Raw genomic sequence first — 18,398 nt, 5'->3', positions numbered from 1 at the left:
ATATTTTATTAGGGTGTGTGCTGTGAGACCGTAAATTAAGTTGAACTGACGTTGAATTCGTGCGTCCTTCGCGTCCCGAACGCACGGATGTTATCGGGCTTATCGGGACACCTCACGTACTCGACGCTATCGGCCAAACGCTCCGCTTTCCTGGGGGTGACGAGGTCATCGGTCGGTGCGACCGACCCAGGGTGATTCTCCCTAAGCGTGAAGGTCGGCTGGCCCTCGGAACTATTCATTGAAGAAACTAAGTCTCTGATCGATTAAGTGCCACGCATGAACAAGTAGTCCCACGTGCGTGAAAACGAGTTCTGCGGTCCAGGCCTCGCCTCTGAATCGATAATTTTGCACCATCTCATGCACTGGGAGATCCTAGTGAACCATAGCGGAGTTATTCTTTGGCAGACTACCTCATTGCAGCTTGAAGGCGCGAGTCATGATAATCGGGTCTCCGTCTTCAGGCCGAGGTTTCGATGACCTATTCAACGTGAGGTGATCCAGAGTCCGCCACTATAATTTCATATAATCTAGTTCCATGACGGAGGTAGGCGAATACTGATAAAAGCATCGATAACTCGACGATGGAAGTTGACTGCTCCTATCCCCCCCTCCCCCCATAGGCGACGTCACGAGGAATTTGATCAATTGCAGCGAGAAGTAATCAAACCGTTAACATTCGCGAGTCAGGAATGAATATCTCGTCTCGATGCCGCGGAATCTGAGGACCTTGGACTGGCGCTTCGCTAATCCACGGATACCCCAGTCTGTTCCCCCTGTTCATGTGATTTGCGAGAGCATTCCTTTGATGACATCGGATCGTGGACTTGATGCCCTCGTTCGCATTCATCCATCCACGATTGATTCCAACAGTGGTCAAGTACCGTAGAACGTACACCGCAAATGGGTTCGACACTGGATAAGCAGAGAATTCGAACAGGCACAGCGCGCCCTGGATGCTTCACCCCGATCTAATCCAGCAGAAACAACCTACTGATAACCCGGAGATAGGGCATATCTTCATCAGATTAGACAGACTGAGAGATCGTCTCGGCGTCCTCGCCTTGGCGATCCTGCCCTTGCCAAGCTCGAGGAGTGCTGTTGACGGCTCGAGACTGGAAATTTTTCGTAGGGTTATGAGTTTGACACTTTTTCCCGCTCTTCTTTTCCGTCTGTGACAATGTTGCGTGTCTTCAAGCGTTCTCGGATAGGAATATTGTCCTTGGCGAGGTGAGCTCCTAACTTAGGACATGATTCCCGGAATTATGCCCAGCCTCCCGTGTCGAAAGAGTCGAGCTTCCGCATGAAACTATTTTCTCCCATGTGTGCAGCGGAATCTCGAAACATATGAGAAATTTTCCAGGTACCAGAGTACGGCTGCCAGTGTCCAATCGGTTCTGCTCAAAAAAGAAGATTTCTGCTCGCGCCATGTTGGTCCGCGCGCGAAAGATCAGCGGGACATGCTGGATTATCTCGGTTTGAAAGTAAGCGATGGAAAGGAGTGACTCCGTTTTGAAGACTGAAATCCCCTTGGAACTTCTAGATCCGATTCTTAACTGTGAGGCGAACTCGATGTGTGTCTCAGAGATAATTCATGCAAACATTTAAGAGGCCCCTATTTCCGATTCCTGATATTCAGTACCTACCTGATGAATCTGTCATATCATTCGATGATGACGAGCAGCTCGAGTTTGAATCAAAATCCAGTAGCGAACAGCCTCCGGGAGAACTTCACCAAGTTTTTGTTTATCGTGAAGATCCCTGGCCGGAAGAAGGTCAGATGCCACCTGGTTGGATAAGATCAACGATAAGATTTGTGGAGCATTCCCACTCGTATAATCGGCTGGATAGATCTTATCGGGCGATCTCCAAAAATCGCAAATATGCGTCGTTCTTCCGTCATTATTCGGGATGCCTCCGTCTGCCATCAAATATTAATAAATTCATTTAAGCTGGGACGGGGAAGTCTAAGTCTATCGCACACTCCAATGATATAATTTTCTATCCCCAGACGATCGACGAACTGATTGCGAAGACCGTACCCGAGACTATTCGCTTGAACAGGGCTCTCAATATCGATCCAGCTCTGAGTCAGTTCACACGGAAGCAGCAATGATACAAGAATCATTCGATCTATGAGGAATCGGTGATCGCTTACTAACTTGATTGGAATCTCATCTGTGTCTTCAGCTGAAGATGAGTTGATGCGGAAAGCCTCGGAAATCGCTAAGAAGAATCAGATCTGGAGATCTTACATCGGAATGGGCTACTCGAGCTGCTTGACGCCGCATACGATTACGCGGAACATCTTCGAAAACCCAGGCTGGTCAATATTTTCCCAGATCTCCATTCATGCCTAATCGACGTCGAATATATAATATTCTCGAACGAACATGCTTGTGGAGCTCTATCCTTTCTGCAGGACGACACAGTATACTCCATATCAGGCCGAGATCGCCCAGGGCCGCCTCGAATCTTTGCTGAACTTCCAGACGATGATCAAAGATCTCACAGGGATGGACATCGCGAACGCGTCGCTCCTCGATGAGGGCACGGCTGCCGCGGAAGCCATGGGTCTCTGCTTCAGGAGCACGAAGAAGCGGAAGTTCTACGTTTCTGACAAAGTCCACCCGCAAACCATAGGGGTGGTGGAGACACGGGCAAGGTATGAGTCTGATTGAGCATGTCAAGGGAGCATCGCGGTATGAGAACTTCTGAATGTGTCAGGCTTCTCCCGTTCCTCGAGAGGAGAACTCTGGTTTCCACTGATACGCATGGACTTGCTGGACAGTCTGAAGCGTCTGCACCCATGAAGCTTCCATGTGGTGCTATGGGGGTGACCAAGCATTTCTGATGAATCATCCATTCAGCGCGATGGGTATCGAAGTCCTCGTTAAGAACTTGGACGAGGTGGATTTCTCCACGAAAGATGCTTGCGGAATGCTGTTTCAATATCCGGACACCGAAGGAGCAATCAACAATTACCATGATCTCATTGAGAAGTGCCACGACGGCGGGGTGAGTCTCTGAGATATCGCCTAAACTCATCGCGGTCCCCGACGGATCCGTGAATGACGTTGATTCGCGAAGGTCTAATGCGTATATATACTTGGCAGGCCTTGGCAGTTTGCGCCGCGGATATACTCTCGCTAACGATTTTGAGACCGCCTGGAGAGCTCGGAGCCGATGTAGCCGTTGGCACCACGCAGCGCTTCGGAGTTCCTCTGAACTACGGCGGACCCCACGCAGGATACTTCGCAACGAGGAACAACCTCACTCGTCTGATGCCAGGACGTGTGGTGGGAGTCACGAGGTATTGATCATACTGAATTTCTGAGGAAAAACAGGAACTCCGGTTTTGTAACGATGGAGATGGTTCGGAGAGGCAAGCGACAGCGAATTTTGAGTTGAAGTTGCCCCGTGGCCCATAATTCTGAGGAAATCTGTCTCGCAGGGATGCCCACGGAAATTCCGCGTATCGATTAGCTCTCCAAACTCGCGAACAGCATATCCGCAGGGATAGAGCAACTTCAAATATTTGCACAGCTCAAGCATTATTAGCAAACATGTCGGCAATGTACGCTGTCTATCACGGACCTCAAGGACTTAAGGACATAGCGAACAGGTGCGAATGATTTGGTCCGCCGCCAGAGGATATTTTGTGCGAGGACGTTCGTGAGGGGAGACGCAAAATGACTCGAGAGGCTCCCAATTACAGAGTGCATGCATCCACAGCTGTTCTGGCGGCCGGAGTACGTCAAGCAGGCCACAAGCTAAGACATGAGCACTTCTTCGACACCCTGAAAATCGCTCCCAAAGGCGATGTTGGCACTCTGGAGAAGCGAGCTCACCAGTACAAAATCAACTTGAGATATTTTGATGATGGGGATGTCGGGGTCTCTTTGGACGAAGCCACCCGGCTCCAGGATCTGGATGATCTTCTACAAATTTTCGAAAGTCCAACAAACGCGGTAGGTCATGGAATGAGAAGATTTCGGTAGAGCATGTTTCTCTCGCCGTCTTCTTGAGTCAAGGAAATTCTTATCGCAGCTCGATTTGGCGGCCGAGCTGGCTGGTAGGTTCGAAAATATTCCCGCGGTTTATCTACGAGAGAGCCCTTTCTTGACACATCCCGTTTTCAACTGGTGAGTGAAATGCGACGGGGATAAGTTATTCACATGGGAGTTTAGCCTCACTAACCGAGCGGGTACTTCCAAATCCGCAGCTACCACTCGGAAACTCAGATTGTTCGCTACATGAAAATGCTCGAGAACAAAGACATCTCCCTGGTTCATTCCATGATTCCTCTGGGCTCCTGCACGATGAAGCTCAACTCCACTACGGAGATGATGGTGAGCATCCGAGAGAGCGGGAACGCTGTCGTCAGACCCCTGATTATTGACGTACATATTCGATTGATGAGCCCATGAGGCTCGCTCCCGCTATTCCTTCGTTTGCTCCATCTCCTTCGACGGAGGCGAGTCTGAACAGAGAGATAGAGCTGAGAGCTCCTTCGTTCCTTCGCTTCCAGCCTTGCTCAATGCCAGAGATCGCTCACATCCATCCTTTCGTTCCGCTCGAGCAAACAGCTGGATATCTCCAAATGTTCTCCCAGCTTGAGCGCGATCTTTGCGAGATCACCGGTTATGATCGAATATCATTCCAACCGAACTCTGGCGCACAAGGAGAATACGCTGGGCTCCGAGCAATCACCGAATACTTCAAATCGAAGGGTGCGAGTGAGGCGGACGACATCAGGAATATATTTCCACGAGCGATAGAGTATCCGTGGCGAGGTAATCCAGCGATTCGGCCACCAACGATTTTGTGCTAAGTATCGCCCCAACTCAATAGGCGAACATCAACGTAACGTCTGCCTGATTCCGGTATCGGCTCATGGAACAAATCCGGCTTCTGCTCAAATGGCCGGCATGGTTGTAGATCCCATAAAGGTCACATCTGAAGGGACGATCGACGTTGCTCATCTTCGTAAAAAGATTAAGCAACACGGCGATAAAGTTGCGTGTATCATGATCACGTATCCCTCCACCTACGGGATATTCGAGGACACAGTCAGGTGAGGTGCTCTTCGAGGGCATGGAAGCATGATAGAATGAAAGGAAATCGCGAGAGCTCGCCCGGAAAATTAGCGGATAGATGCGGCGGACCGAAACTCCATATTCTCGGTATGATTTTCAGGGAAGTCTGCGATGTTGTACATTCCGTTGGGGGCCAGGTCTACCTCGACGGAGCCAACATGAACGCTCAAGTTGGTCTGTGCCGACCGGGAGACTACGGCTCTGACGTGAGCCATCTGAACCTACACAAAACCTTCTGCATTCCACACGGGGGAGGTGGTCCGGGAATGGGGCCTATCGGAGTGTAGGTTCAAACGACCGAATTTTGTTTGAGGAATCGCCACCAATGCGGCGAAGAGTGTCGCCCTACTCTGAGGTTCACGAGAATCACTGTTCTCCTTCAGGAAAGCTCATTTGGCACCCTATTTACCTTCGCATCCGGTCGTAGCGCCGGGGGATATTCAAAATTCGTTCGGCGTCGTGAGCGCTGCTCCTTGGGGATCCTCCGCAATCCTGCCGATATCCTGGGCCTATATCAAGATGATGGGTCCGGACGGACTTAAACAAGCTACCCAACTGGCTATTCTCAACGCAAATTACATGCGACGGAGAGTGGAAAAGCACTACAAAGTTCTCTTTTCGGGCAAGAACGGTTTCGCTGCCCACGAGTTCATTATCGACTGCCGAGACTTCAAGAAAGCAACTAACATCGAGGTTAGTGGAAGGTATTACGAGTTTTTCGGAGGTCTCGCATGCAAGTCCAAGATCGTTTTTATTCAATCCCAAGATTTCTGAGCGCTCTCCCGGATCCGCAGGCAATGGACATCGCAAAGCGACTCCAGGATTACGGTTTCCATGCACCAACTGTGTCCTTCCCGGTTAGCGGTTGTCTGATGGTCGAGCCAACGGAATCAGAGGATAAGGCAGAGCTCGATCGCTTCTGTGACGCTATGATATATATCCGTCAAGAAATCCAAAACATCGAAGACGGGAAATGGAGCAAGGACGATAACCCTGTGAAGGTGAGACGTGGAACAAGACTCGTAGGTTGGATATTCTCTTGGATCGAGTCCTCCCGAAACATCATTGATTGAGTCTGACAAATTCCATTCATCGCAGAATTCGCCCCACACCATCAAAACGATCACTCAGAACGAATGGGAGCATGCCTACACTCGTGAGCAAGCGGTTTTTCCTGCCGTGAGTATCATAAACGAGAATCGTCTCATAAGGAGAGAGAAGATCGCCCGGAAAAAGTTGAACCTTCTTGATGACTAAAGCTCTATTTATCCATTCCAGCCATTCATCACCCCCGCCACCAAAATGTGGCCCACAGTTTCTCGGATCGACGATACTTACGGGGACACGCATCTGATTTGTAGTTGCCCGCCCATGGAATCTTATTCTTCCTTCGCGTCGTCTGAGTAGACTTCTTCGCGAGCGCATAAGTATCCACAACTCTCAACATTCTTATCCTACGAAAAATAATTTGATGGGGAGTATGTACATAGAATGTGAATAAAATCAGGGCGGTGGAAAGGCACCGACTTGGCTATGAGGCATCGACTCTCCTTGAGCAAGGGGTGTTTTCTCCCTAGATATTTTCTGGCTTCGTACATTTTTCAAGAATTCACAGTGTGATGCATTCTCAATATGGAGCTATTCAGCTACGACCGGTTCCCGTTGTTCCGTCTGAATCCCGCCCCAGTATCTCGCAGTCGAGAATGTGATACCTACCTATATGCGTCAACCTGTACAAGACTTTTTGCCTCATGATTTACCTTTCCCGGACTCCCCGGTCAGATCGAATTTCCGAAGACTGTACCGAGTACCGAGTATACCCGCGGCGGCTTCCCTCAAGTTCCTGCTCATCGCTTCGTATAGATAAGGGAGACATGGATACGATCCTCGAATCGAGATGACTTATGATTGTTCTGGAAACAATGGATTCGCGCCCGCTCTGTCTCGGCCCTAAGTATCGGCCTAATTTAAGGTGACGGTGCCACTCCGTCGCAATACGTTATTCTATTCCTCGTCTTCATTCATTCGATGCTCCCGCAACTCTCAAAGGTGGAGGACTACCAAACTCACAAATCCTCCTCGACCTGACCATCGGTGAGACAAAACCCTGCGGAAGCGCGTTCTGCAAATAGACAATGCAGATGAAGGCGATATACTTCGATCATGCATCATATCGGCTACGCATCGTTAGTCTCGTGAGCTCGGCGTGACTGATTATTATTTACCATCGATTGTCGCCAATCTCCTTGCGGCTACCTTTGACCCTCCCGCGAGAGTAACCGACCAGGTATCGGCCACCGCAAGCACGGCTCGTTACGATAATCGAGCAGATATTCCATCCCCCACCTGAAGGCATACCAAAGTTGACACCGTACATCTGAGCCGATTTTTGATGCGCCGCCGTGTAGAGTGTCGGATTGTTGATGGCGAAACGGTGAGCGCTGCTTTTCCGAAAGAACGGAACGATCATCGTCGCATCAACAGCATAGATGAGCGAGGCCTTGTCCCCTCTCCGCGCGACGAATGCAGCGCTGGTGTCTATATACCGATTCTATGAGCTAGCATCAAGTTTGCGAACAGTTTGTCGACGCGCTACGGTAAGGTTGTACGGGGCCCGTGGTGTGACATGTGCGCGTGACTAAGCTATGCCCATCTGAGCTCGACAGCGCTTGACGGTTCGATTGCCGCAGCGGTAAGCGTTGGCTGTGGTCACACCGCTGAACTCTGACTGAGCACAGTTTAGGGAATGTTCCGATCTGCGCATTTCCTTAACGCGGGCAAGTGGTGAAACCCGGATCATGGAAGTTCCCTTCTCGAGCCTGATGGCTGGTGATTGTGATCGAACATGAACGGAAAAAGTGAGTAAATATGTATGATCGGACATTCGACAGTCGCAGACGAAACCTCCCTCGGTCAGCTGAGCAGGTCGTCAGCCGTCGTGGAGCTCCAGAGCTCACCCAGAAACAAACTCAATCTGGTTCATCGATGCCTGGAAGACCCCGTCGAGGAGCTCGCGTATTCTTTCGCGGATATAGGGATGCGGAGACAAGTTCTTGGCGCCAAAAAGATTTCAATCAAGAGATTTGTTGACGGCCCGTTCAGATCATCTGCTCCTGACAGCGTTCCGAAGAGAAATTTCTGTGAAGACGATTTTTCGTAACCTTGCAAATGTTTGACTCATTCGAATGCGCAACCCGCTTCATCGTCAAGGGAACTGCATTTTCGAATTCCTCTTACGATGGTTTAAAGCCGTGAACCGGCAAAAGCTTGTCCACGATGGTTATTGGGGAAGGTGGGATTATTGTAAATTGAATGAATGATCGGCTCCTAAAAATCCTAAGTCGGATTGTCCACAGAGAGGAAGACTCAAGACCCCCTCATCCCAGCAGGTCTTATGAGAATGAAAATGAGACGGCATGTCGTCCGACCGTAGTCGAGCACCTATTCGATTCCGACACACTATCTGTAGAAAGTGCAATGCGGACAGCGCCCCACTGTCATTATCGTGGTGAAGCGACGCCGCGCCGGCTGCCGACGCAGAATTGATTTGCTTCACTCCACACGCTGGCGTATACCTGTACATATATATACCTATATATATACCTAAACGTATCGGTACAGTTCGACGTCTTCGGAACTTGACTGATATTTTCATGAGGAGAAATTCATCTGCAAGCCCTCTCACCAATGAATCTCCTGACGGTGACTGAGAAATGGGCGGAAACTCCAGCGTCCCCTCTTGGTAGCAATGCTCTGCGCTCTGCAGGCTCCAAAAGCATCGGCCACATCGAGAATGCTCAATCCATGCTCGACATACGGTGGCGTGAGCAAACATACTCGAACTCCACAAAAGACGAGTATTCGATTCGCGCTAGGCTCCCGCATAGCATAAATCATGACAGAAGTCTGAGTCAAAAGTCACGCGCGCGCTCATCGATTCTCTCCGTACCCAGCTGAATAAATCAGTCGGTGTTTGCATCAATTCGACGGAGGTGGATCCGTCCCTCGTGAATCATTGTTACACGAAACAAGGAGTAAACGGCCCCAATCATGAGTAAGGTGGAGGAGCGTTCTCTGTCTCGAGTAGCCCAATGTGGTTGAGGCGAAGTGCTCGGGAAGGTGGTCACAGACGGCATTACCAGAACCAGCGATATGACATAACGGTATTGTGTCCCTACTTGAAACGCTCGAACGCGGACCTGATGCTGACACTGGACACATTACACACGGTGGGGTCGAAGAGCCGTCAGAGTTCTATCGAGCAGAGAAGACTGCCAAAAAAGGTGACTATATTTACGAGGCGCGACTCGAGCAACGAGAAAATGTTGGGATTCAAAAGGGATGTTTGAATCGCATTTCGACTCAAATTCTGATGAAGGGCTCGGTGACCTGAAAATGAGTGTCCGAATACGGCTGATTCCTCACTGATTCGGAATCACTGCGTACTTTCTGAAACACTCCGGGGAGTATACTGACTGCGAAGTTGTCTCGAAGCTCTATCTCGCGCTTGATCCCTTTATTCCAAACATTTGTCCTTCTCTCTGGAATCGACTAGACGGCTCTCGTCGGGTGACGCGCGACGCGTTCAATTGTCGTCCCATGTAGAAAATAGAAAATCGATGCATCGTCTCGGGAAGTGTCGACGGACGAGGACATGAAATCTGGAACCGAGAGCAGCCGATTCCGCGGAAGAATCTTGATCGTTCCTCTACCCTGTCACCCACTCATTCATTCATCAATTAATTAGGTTCCATGTCCGCAGGTGTGAAGCGAAATTCGAATCATGCGATCCCAGCGGCTTTTGGCGCTCATTTGTGTCATCGTCACCTCGATCTGCTGCGTGCAGTTACTGGCCTCGTTTCTGAGCTCAACGGAGCCCGACGAGTTCCGTCGACCGTTGGGCAAGTCGCTAAAAGCTCTCACGGCAACGCCGAAAATGACTGTACATAGAGTAAATCAGAACTTGTCGAGTAATGATCTCATGTTGGCTGTGAGGCAGAGGAAGCGAACATCAGTTGAAAAATCTTCAGAACCCTACCGAAGGCTTCGACCTGGGGGAGCTCTAATTCAAGAAACGAAGAAACTCAGCAATGGAACGACCGTCGGCTGGATTCCCGCCTATAATCGAACAGTGTTCAAATTACTGCATGCTTCACCCCCATGCAAGGCGGAGGATGTTTACGTCGCTGTCATTGTGAGCGGCGGAAAAAATTTTCTCCGGCGACAGGTGAACCATCACACTCTCAAAGCTAAATCGCAATCGATTCCGAAAATCACGTGTGTATCTAGAGGAAGAATGATCACTCATCCCGGGATTCCAGGCGATTCGAAAAACTTGGGGATCCCAGCTGAAGACTGTTTTCGTCCTTGGCGCGAACGAAACCGTGAACCCGGATTTAGAGACGGAGGCAATAAGGTACAAAGACATCGTACAGGCAGATTTCCGGGAGGGTTACTACAATTTGACCTATAACACCATAACCGCACTCCGGTGGGTGACCATGTACTGCCCGGCCGCGGAATATATCATTAAGGGTGAGTTTCGCGATCACAGAACGCAACTTCGATCGCCCTCTCTCGCTCACGCTCTTCGATGAAGCCATCTTCCGATTTGTAGGTGACGACGATTCGTGGTTCAATATCGATCTCCTCAAGACAGAGGTTGCCATAAGAGCGGAGGATCCAATGATATTGGGGATGCTCTTCGTGAATGCAGCTCGCAACGTAAAGAGTAGTTCGAAATGGTACACACCGAACGAAGTGCTTGCCCAGAAAACTTATCCGAAATTCGTCTCGGGAGCTGGGTGAGTAGCGATGCTTCCCGTACACTGGTCGTGTGGCTCTAGACTGGCTCCAAGCGCATTTTTATATCTGCTGCTAGGCTGGGGACTGCGGGAGTTTCCGAGAAGACTCACAGCTAAAACGTTTTTTTTCCCTCACAGCTATGTGGTGACCCGAACCGCAGCGACGCTTCTCTACAAGAAACTACTGATGGAACCTCTCATTCTAAACTTAGAAGACCTCTTTATAACGGGATTCCTCGCGAACGAAATCGGTATCGAGCGGAAGAAAATCCGAGAATTCTACAATCACCGATTCCCGAAGAAGCAGGTTGGTTCCCCTGGGCGTATAACGATTCTTACTTAGGTTCAACACCGAAGTAGCTTCTGTACAGAATCCGACGGCGATTGGATTGAATTTTCTTCTTCCAGGTCAACGGCTGCACGTACGGGCAGTTACTGCAAAGTCATGAAATCTCGCCCAGTGAAATGATGAAACTCTGGAAAGATATCCGGAATCCTAACTTGAGATGCTGACTGCGATCGGCGCAAGCCAAAGATGTGCCAACGACAAAGCGATGTGATATATTTTTCAGAATAAATGCTCTTGTGAATAGATTCCCTGTTGAGGAAGGAAACATGGAATTCTTTCCAGATTCTCCGCGAGATATATGATTCTCGCTTTCCGAACCCGCGTGAGCCCCAGGATCGACAATGCAAAGGGGAAGGCGCTTGATGAATTCTTGAACTCGGCTTTGTTGTAAACATTCGGTTGCGCTTCCGGCTCAGAGCGGAATGAGCGGGCCCAACGGCGCAGAAGAGGCGGGATGCGAGTCAGATTCGGAGACCTTCGATCGCTGGAGGGGAGCAGTTTCTCGCCTTTTCATCTGAAGGCCGGACATTGAGGATCTGAATGAATTCGCGCAGTCAGATTCACATGGTGTGACAAAGCGATGAAGACTCCAAACGATGCCACCTTAAAGACTCCAAAGCTCCCAAAGGAAGAACAACTCGGTGTCGAATTCTGTCAAGATAATTAGTTGGCAGCTCGGGGATCCTCCCGCTCTAACATAGAACTCGCGACGCATATTTTGATGCTTCCGTCGGGTTATCTGATAGCCGAAGACGATTTCGTAGCATTCTCGACCGGCGAAACAAGGAAGGGAGGCGAGGGATTCCTGTAGAGGAAAGTCGATACGATCCTTCAAGAGCTGCGTGAATTCTTCGCTGAGATCAGCATAGAAACAGCGTCAATAAATCACTTGAAGGCCACAGCCCAGAACGGAGAAGGAGGCAAGATATGTCTAGCTTCCGGGCGTGGGAACCCACCCTTCCGAGCGGAGAGAGACCCGAATCCGCGAGATCCGGAGTGCGGGAGAGGCTTCTCGATCGTTCTGACACCAGGGAAGCAAATGCCGCCGTTTTTCCTGCTTCCGAAGCGCAAGACTGAGCACCCTCCTCGATGAGGAAATCGAAGCATTGAATAAAAGAGAATTGCACCGACGATTCCCTCCTCGCCCATGATTATGACTCCCGTGTTGAAACATGCGATCGCTCGTTTTTCCCAGGCTTCATTTGTAGACCGCTAGATGGCGCTCCCAAGCGGCGCAAAACTGTGTCCCGGTGCTCCCTCCTCTCCACGGGTTCAGTCAGTCTGAGAAGGAGGAGAAGCACTGCATACCGAACGTTCTATCAAACCGTGACAAGCGTGGAGATTTCCCGAGTTCACCGCGTATCCGTATCATCATAGTGTTCTCTAGTGCACTGCGGTGAGTATTCAGGACTGAAACTCCGCCAATGCTGTTCCCTCCCCGGAGCTCAATCCGCAACGCCGAGGAGCACTGAAACCTGTTTGCGGGAGAAGACTCTTCCATGACACATCATCTACTCGGAACGAATAGCCTGAGAGACTCCTCAGCGCAGAGAATGCTCCCGACACTGGCGCCGTCTCCGCGGGAGTGCTTAGTGCGAATTTCCTGGGTCGGAGTCGAGCTTAGAGCGGGAACTTCCTCCTTGGTCTCAGGTGTCGGCTCTGTGTTTGAATGGTTTTCCGGACATCAGAAGCTGGACGACAGAAGTCTGCTACATACAGCGTGAGAGGAATATCCCCGAAGCCCCGACCGGGAAGTCGATGTTCATTTAGCTCAGAACGGAGTACGATCCGTCGGAGCCCCCTGAATACACTCGGCGGTCAATTATCTTAAAGTTGAGCATACCCAGACAGAAAACCTCTTCCCTCCAGCGGCTTATCCTTGAGGTTTGATCGCTTAACCGAGGAATGTTGTATCGAGCGTCAAATTCGTCTGACGGCTGGAAGTCGTTTCCGAATGTCTTCTGTAATGATATCCCCGATGTCATCTGATCCAATCGACTCAGCTCGGAGAACATTCTGTAGCTCCGGAATCGTAGGAGGACCGGCTACCTTGAAGTGCGGTGGTTAGGATTCCTGTGCTGGGATCCCATAATTCCGTATTCACTTCGGTGCGGAGATGGGCGCACTCACCTCGCGGTGATGATCTTCACCGATACAGACATTTGAAGCCGGTCCATCTCGATCTTTTCATGTCACTCTTCGGAGGCAGAAAATCCAGCGCTGCTGCTCCTCAAGATAGAAACATAGTGTCTAGTAGAGGGTATGACCCACAACTGGCGGGTCCACGTCAGTGAGGCATCTCGACCGTCAACGATCAATGAGGCGCTTGCGTCTATATACACGAGGCTGAACCTAGCAGCGAGTGGTGGAAAACATCGGTCAAAAACTTGCTGAAACTTTTTACTCCGGAGACCGCTTAGCTCGATCCTTCGGTGCCTTCAAGTTCCCTGTCTGACAATGGAAGCGGAGAGTGCGAGGGACGAGCGAAACTTTCCAGAGATTGATTGAAAAAGATTTTACCTTGGGCTGATGGAACGATTCTAATGAATTTCAGGAGTCTCTAAAGCGGCTTGGAATGGCTCGGTCTGCCGACGACGATCCGTTTGGGGAAAATGAATTCGTTGTCACCGAAGAGGATGTCGCGGATTTTAGGAAGCAAGTCCTTGAGGAAGTAGCGGTCAACGCTCGTGAGTTTTTTCTCTCTTTCAGCATTCTGTTTGGTTTCGTCCGCCTTATGGACTATATTTCCCCCCGTCACATGACACGCTTGCGGCCGATGCGATATTCTTCGCTTCGTGGGGCGAAGGTGCTCCACATGATAGTTTTGCGTGGATTGGCGCGATGGACAAATGTGGACGCTTGCAAGTTCATCTGACATCGGAAGATTGGCGTGATATCCCTGACTTCGACGAGAGAAAGTCTCTGTACGTCACGCAACTTGTAGTTTAAAGACAAATGTCCATGAATATTGATTTCCCTCGAGTTTCCAGACGATTTGGTCTTGTTTTGAACATTGTCCGTTTATTGCCATTCCATTTCTTGTTGTGTTTCGGTGAGCGCGGGTCGATCCCTCTTTCCCTCGTGGAGCCCGGTGGCGTGGACGGCAGAATCAGAACGGTTCCGAAGCCTGCCCGGACGGCTGCGAATCGTGGACGCGGTGCTTTTGTGCCTTCGAACTCCTTGTTGGTCGTGTCTGAACACTGGCCGTGCTCAGTGTTCCTGTCGGATAAGACGCTCCTGAATATCTCGGAGGGACTCCAAAGTCCCCGGGGGAAGTTTTCCCGACCGGAGAGAGATTTTTCGTCGGGGCTCCGTTTCCGTAGAGAATCATGGGGAGACTCGTCGTGACAGATTCCGATGTGGCTACTTTTCGTGCGAAGCTTCTGGACGAGATCCACATGATTCCCGGTTAGTATTCCACCCGGAAACTTACATTCCGAAAATTGAGCGATTATGGGGCAAATTTTCGATCGTGCCATCAACCCTCTCTGCGTGGAAAATCCAACGACTGAATGAAGATTGGGATACTGAAAGAGGACTTGCGTGCTATGTCTTGAGCTTTCGCTCTGACTGCGATGGATGGACTTATGTCCATCCCCTTGCTCATTCTATTGGCGGGGACAGAGGCAGACCAACCGGCCGCCCTCAGTCAATGACATTGCCCTACATCTTCAGCTAAGCAACGATTCCGCGGTCTGACTGCAACGTTTTGTTCGGACTGTTCGGCGCGCTGCAGGCATATTCATCAGGGAGAACCATACCTGTCTACTCTCGCTGAAAAATAGATCGCTGATTGCGGTAATAATTCTGCCGAACTTCTCGGTCTAATGAAAATTTCACACCTCCCCAGAGCTATATCATCCCAAGGATGTGGACACGATAAAAAGCAATTATGAGATTTGCCGCCGGTGAGTATACCGGGAATACAATACATAGCGACAAAATAGTTTCTCCTTTTCCTGATTACCTTCGCCGGGCTTTCGTATCAGGGGGAATGGTTCGGACTGTCAGACGAATTTTCCTAGCATGCCGAACGTTTTCTCGGGAATCTCTCGTCAGATCCTTTTCCCCATCTGTCGAAAACATTGATTCTAGCGATGTTCCCTCCCGAATTTCATTCCGCTGGAACTGGGCGATGCTTTTTCATCGTAAACGATATGGATTGCCTTAGTTAAGTCGGTGCGAGGAAGCTTTGTTTATCGGCGAGCTATTTTTTGTATCTTCGGCACCCTTGTGCAACCCGTGATAATTTTCCGGCGGGCAGCCGACTGTCTACGACCCGAAGGGTTTTGAAACTCCGTCTGGATCTGGTCTGGTCCGCCGCCAGTGGGGCTTCAGCGTGTTGCTTTTCGCAAACATCAACACAAACAGCTTCGATATCCAATGCAGTACACGCAACCTTCTGCGTGTGCTTAATTTATCAAACCCCATGGTTTTCGCTCTGATACAAACGATTTTCTCTTAGATACGTGAGACATAAACGACGAGATATCACCGCGGCCGTCGAGATGGCGAAGAAAAGCTTGCAATGGCGGAACGAATTCGGAGTCAACGGTGAGGACCGTCGGCAGAAAATAACACGAAATATTTTCTGATTCTTATTCGTTTTCTCCAATGTTCTAACATTTGTGAGAGTCGGGTTGGGAAGGTTTTGTACTTCAGGTGCTAGTTGGTTTCTTTTGAGAGCCCAATTAACTTTGTCGCTAAAAGTACCGACTTTGAAGGCAACGTAATCCTTAATCGTCTCAGGTGACGGCTACGCTATTGGTGAAGTGTTATGGATGCGATTCGTTCCTCTCCTTATCTTCCGATTGTATCGCGATAAGGCCTCGTTCGCCTATGGAATATAGATCCGATTGTATGAACTGAGACATTCGCTGACAAGCCCCTGAGAGTATCTAACCTTCCTTCGATTCCCGCGAATTCGCCCGACGCGAATAGATTTAGGAATCGAAGAGAAACTTTCAGGGATCTCCGAGTCGAATATCTACAGATTGTATCTCAATGTCGGCTGCTTCATACCGTTCAAAAAAGACAGAGAGGGCAGTCAATGCAGTAAGTTCGAACCATCGATTCGAAATCTCGCTGATAGGTTCTCTTTTATCGAATGGCTCTGGCTGATTAACGGTGGATACTCATTTCAGTAATCTTCCGTACGAGACTTCATCGGAAAAACGCCGCTCGGTCGCACGACATGAAAAGATTCATGATTTTCTGGGTCGAAAAACTCCTGTACGAACAGAACAACCCGCGAATGACCTTCATTTTCGATAGCACCGACGCGTCGTACAGTAGCATGGTATGGCTCAACCTTTATTGCTGAACCAATATGTCTCGCATCACCGTTCATATGAACGAATATAACCTATATGAATTCGCTCGCTACTCATGTCTGTTCTGCTATAATTATTGGGGATATACGAATGATCACATCACTCATCCTGCATCCCTCTCCCCGCAGGACTTGGAACAAATCATGTTCACCATTCAGATTTTCAATGAGTACTATCCTTGGGCGTTGGGATACGTGATCGTGTACAACATGCCCTGGATTTTGAAAAGTAGGGTACTTATGACCCCCCAAGCACATTGACGCGATGTCGATAGCGCTCCGCCCCTTCCAAGGACGAATTGTGGGATCGATTAATCTGATCTTCTCGCCTGTTATTTTCCAGCCGTATGGTCCGGAATCCGATCCCTGATTCCCGCAGACGGTGCGGACCGATTTAAGTTCTGCAATGGAGACGATATCTTCGAATATATCGACAGAGACAATCTGCCTGACTTCATGGGCGGCACCGTGCGCATGCCCTTCAAAGAGCTATCGCCGGAGGAAATTGAAGCCATACCCGTAGACAACAACATTGTAAGATCTCGGGGATTTTTGTAGCTCGGACGGGTCAGCGTGTCGAGACGTTGAAGACGTCCTAAAGAGTATTTCCTCGCTATTCAGGAGAAACGAATCTGCACGACTCCAGCAATCACAAGGTTCTACCGAGAGAACTTTGGTCTCTTCGCGGGCTCGGCAGACTCCGGGAGTCACAAGCGTATCTTCTCTTGCATGTGAGCGGCATCGGAGCTCGACTCCGCAAGAATACGAAACCTTTCTACTTCTTCTCGGGGAATTCTGATTCGGATCAGAATCTCGCGGCTCCCCCTGCGACCCGAATCGATAGGGCTCGAAGGACGCTCCGGGGCTGACGAGATAATTCCAGCTTAATTCTGAGATTCCGAATCCCTAATACGTATCCTTCTTTCAGTCCTGACAGCTGCTTGTCCTTCGAGACAATCAACGGGAACCAAATCGCTTACTTGAATGTAACGAACTGCTCCACGGACGGTCGGACGATTGCTTTCAGGATCAGGACAAATCGTCGCGAGGGATACACCGCGCTGCCGCATTCTGGAACTATCGAGTCCCAGAAGGCGGCCCGAATCTCCATAATCAAGCTTAAAGGTGTCTGATTCATTCTCGCTTCCATGATCCGGTCCTGTTCCCCACTCATCTATGTAAACTTACAGACATTGAATTTTGCTTTCTCCTTTCTCCAGAGTATCTCTCAACAAGAAGCGACAAGCTGCTCATTCAGGCTGTTCCGGTTGACCATCCGCAGCCGCAAATCTTGGATGTTTTCAAGAAACTTGATCGGAGTCAAGTACATGAGCAGAAAATATTCTGTGAGCAACCTCTTGACGACGCAGACGAGGCTGACTTCGCGTATTCGACTAGTGAGAACGGCTTACAGTGGTCGACGAGGAATGCCAATCATTTCGAAGAACGGGTAAAGACGTTGAAAGGCTATCACTCAATATTTGGACAATCGAAGCGTGGAATTTGGGCTGAAACAATCTTTATTTGTAGGTGGCCCTGCTCACCGCTCAATGCGAGAGACAGCAATTCATCAACATCATTATATGCGCTCTGATTGTCGCTTGTCTGGCGCTCTCATTACACAGCAAATTATGCCAATCCAGAGACAGCTGGTGGTGCACTCTATGAAGCTCTGGGTCCCGTCGGAAGGATATTTTTACTCCGATGCAGTTGACTAAATGACATCATATCTGTACAGTATATTGTAGTGGGGCAATAAAAAATGTTATCCTACCACGAAGAAACGCTCTCCACGATTTGCTCCTCGGTGACTGACT

At 49.7% G+C, this 18,398-nt stretch overlaps 3 protein-coding genes across 3 annotated transcripts; all 3 read left to right on the top strand.

Annotated features, from left to right (window-relative positions):
- The first annotated feature begins 1,141 nt into the window (after positions 1-1,141).
- LOC100905540 (glycine dehydrogenase (decarboxylating), mitochondrial) lies at positions 1,142-6,646 on the top strand. Its single transcript, XM_003745048.2, has 18 exons — positions 1,142-1,227; positions 1,361-1,481; positions 2,009-2,087; positions 2,188-2,323; positions 2,420-2,662; positions 2,868-3,015; positions 3,114-3,310; positions 3,452-3,622; positions 3,716-3,968; positions 4,048-4,142; positions 4,223-4,349; positions 4,529-4,730; positions 4,852-5,074; positions 5,197-5,379; positions 5,480-5,789; positions 5,891-6,097; positions 6,195-6,275; positions 6,375-6,646. The coding sequence occupies exons 1-18, from the start codon at positions 1,178-1,180 to the stop codon at positions 6,501-6,503; spliced, it is 2,955 nt and encodes a 984-aa protein (XP_003745096.1). The 5' UTR covers positions 1,142-1,177; the 3' UTR covers positions 6,504-6,646.
- Positions 6,647-9,642: 2,996 nt separating this feature from the next.
- Positions 9,643-11,514, top strand: LOC100905393 (beta-1,3-galactosyltransferase 1). Its single transcript, XM_029111945.1, has 5 exons — positions 9,643-10,323; positions 10,418-10,631; positions 10,714-10,900; positions 11,006-11,207; positions 11,309-11,514. Exons 1-5 carry the CDS (start codon positions 9,880-9,882, stop codon positions 11,411-11,413), a joined length of 1,152 nt encoding a protein of 383 aa, XP_028967778.1. The 5' UTR covers positions 9,643-9,879; the 3' UTR covers positions 11,414-11,514.
- A 1,040-nt stretch (positions 11,515-12,554) lies between these two features.
- On the top strand, positions 12,555-18,249 carry LOC100902319 (motile sperm domain-containing protein 2). The gene is made up of 12 exons (XM_029111963.1): positions 12,555-12,645; positions 13,804-13,936; positions 15,100-15,157; positions 15,715-15,803; positions 16,191-16,304; positions 16,394-16,548; positions 16,711-16,810; positions 16,925-17,115; positions 17,203-17,312; positions 17,510-17,706; positions 17,802-18,031; positions 18,112-18,249. The coding sequence occupies exons 2-12, from the start codon at positions 13,825-13,827 to the stop codon at positions 18,247-18,249; spliced, it is 1,494 nt and encodes a 497-aa protein (XP_028967796.1). The 5' UTR covers positions 12,555-12,645; positions 13,804-13,824.
- The last annotated feature ends 149 nt before the right edge of the window (positions 18,250-18,398 follow it).

Source organism: Galendromus occidentalis, unplaced genomic scaffold, assembly GCF_000255335.2.
Source record: "Galendromus occidentalis unplaced genomic scaffold, Mocc_1.1 scf7180000077477, whole genome shotgun sequence".
NCBI lineage: Eukaryota > Metazoa > Arthropoda > Arachnida > Mesostigmata > Phytoseiidae > Galendromus > Galendromus occidentalis.
Note: the sequence above shows the minus strand (reverse complement) of the source record. Positions and strands in the feature narration are given on the sequence as shown.

Coding starts and splice junctions, on each gene's coding strand:
- LOC100905540 (XM_003745048.2), top strand. CDS start 1,178: ATGTTGCGTGTCTTCAAGCGTTCTCGGATAGGAATATTGTCCTTGGCG. Junction 2,324..2,419: donor ATCTTCGAAAACCCAGGCTG/GTCAATATTTTC, acceptor TCCTTTCTGCAG/GACGACACAGTATACTCCAT. Junction 4,731..4,851: donor CGAATACTTCAAATCGAAGG/GTGCGAGTGAGG, acceptor CCAACTCAATAG/GCGAACATCAACGTAACGTC.
- LOC100902319 (XM_029111963.1), top strand. CDS start 13,825: ATGGCTCGGTCTGCCGACGACGATCCGTTTGGGGAAAATGAATTCGTT. Junction 17,116..17,202: donor TACCCGTAGACAACAACATT/GTAAGATCTCGG, acceptor CTCGCTATTCAG/GAGAAACGAATCTGCACGAC. Junction 17,707..17,801: donor CTCCATAATCAAGCTTAAAG/GTGTCTGATTCA, acceptor TCCTTTCTCCAG/AGTATCTCTCAACAAGAAGC.
- LOC100905393 (XM_029111945.1), top strand. CDS start 9,880: ATGCGATCCCAGCGGCTTTTGGCGCTCATTTGTGTCATCGTCACCTCG. Junction 10,901..11,005: donor AAATTCGTCTCGGGAGCTGG/GTGAGTAGCGAT, acceptor GTTTCCGAGAAG/ACTCACAGCTAAAACGTTTT. Junction 11,208..11,308: donor ACCGATTCCCGAAGAAGCAG/GTTGGTTCCCCT, acceptor TTCTTCTTCCAG/GTCAACGGCTGCACGTACGG.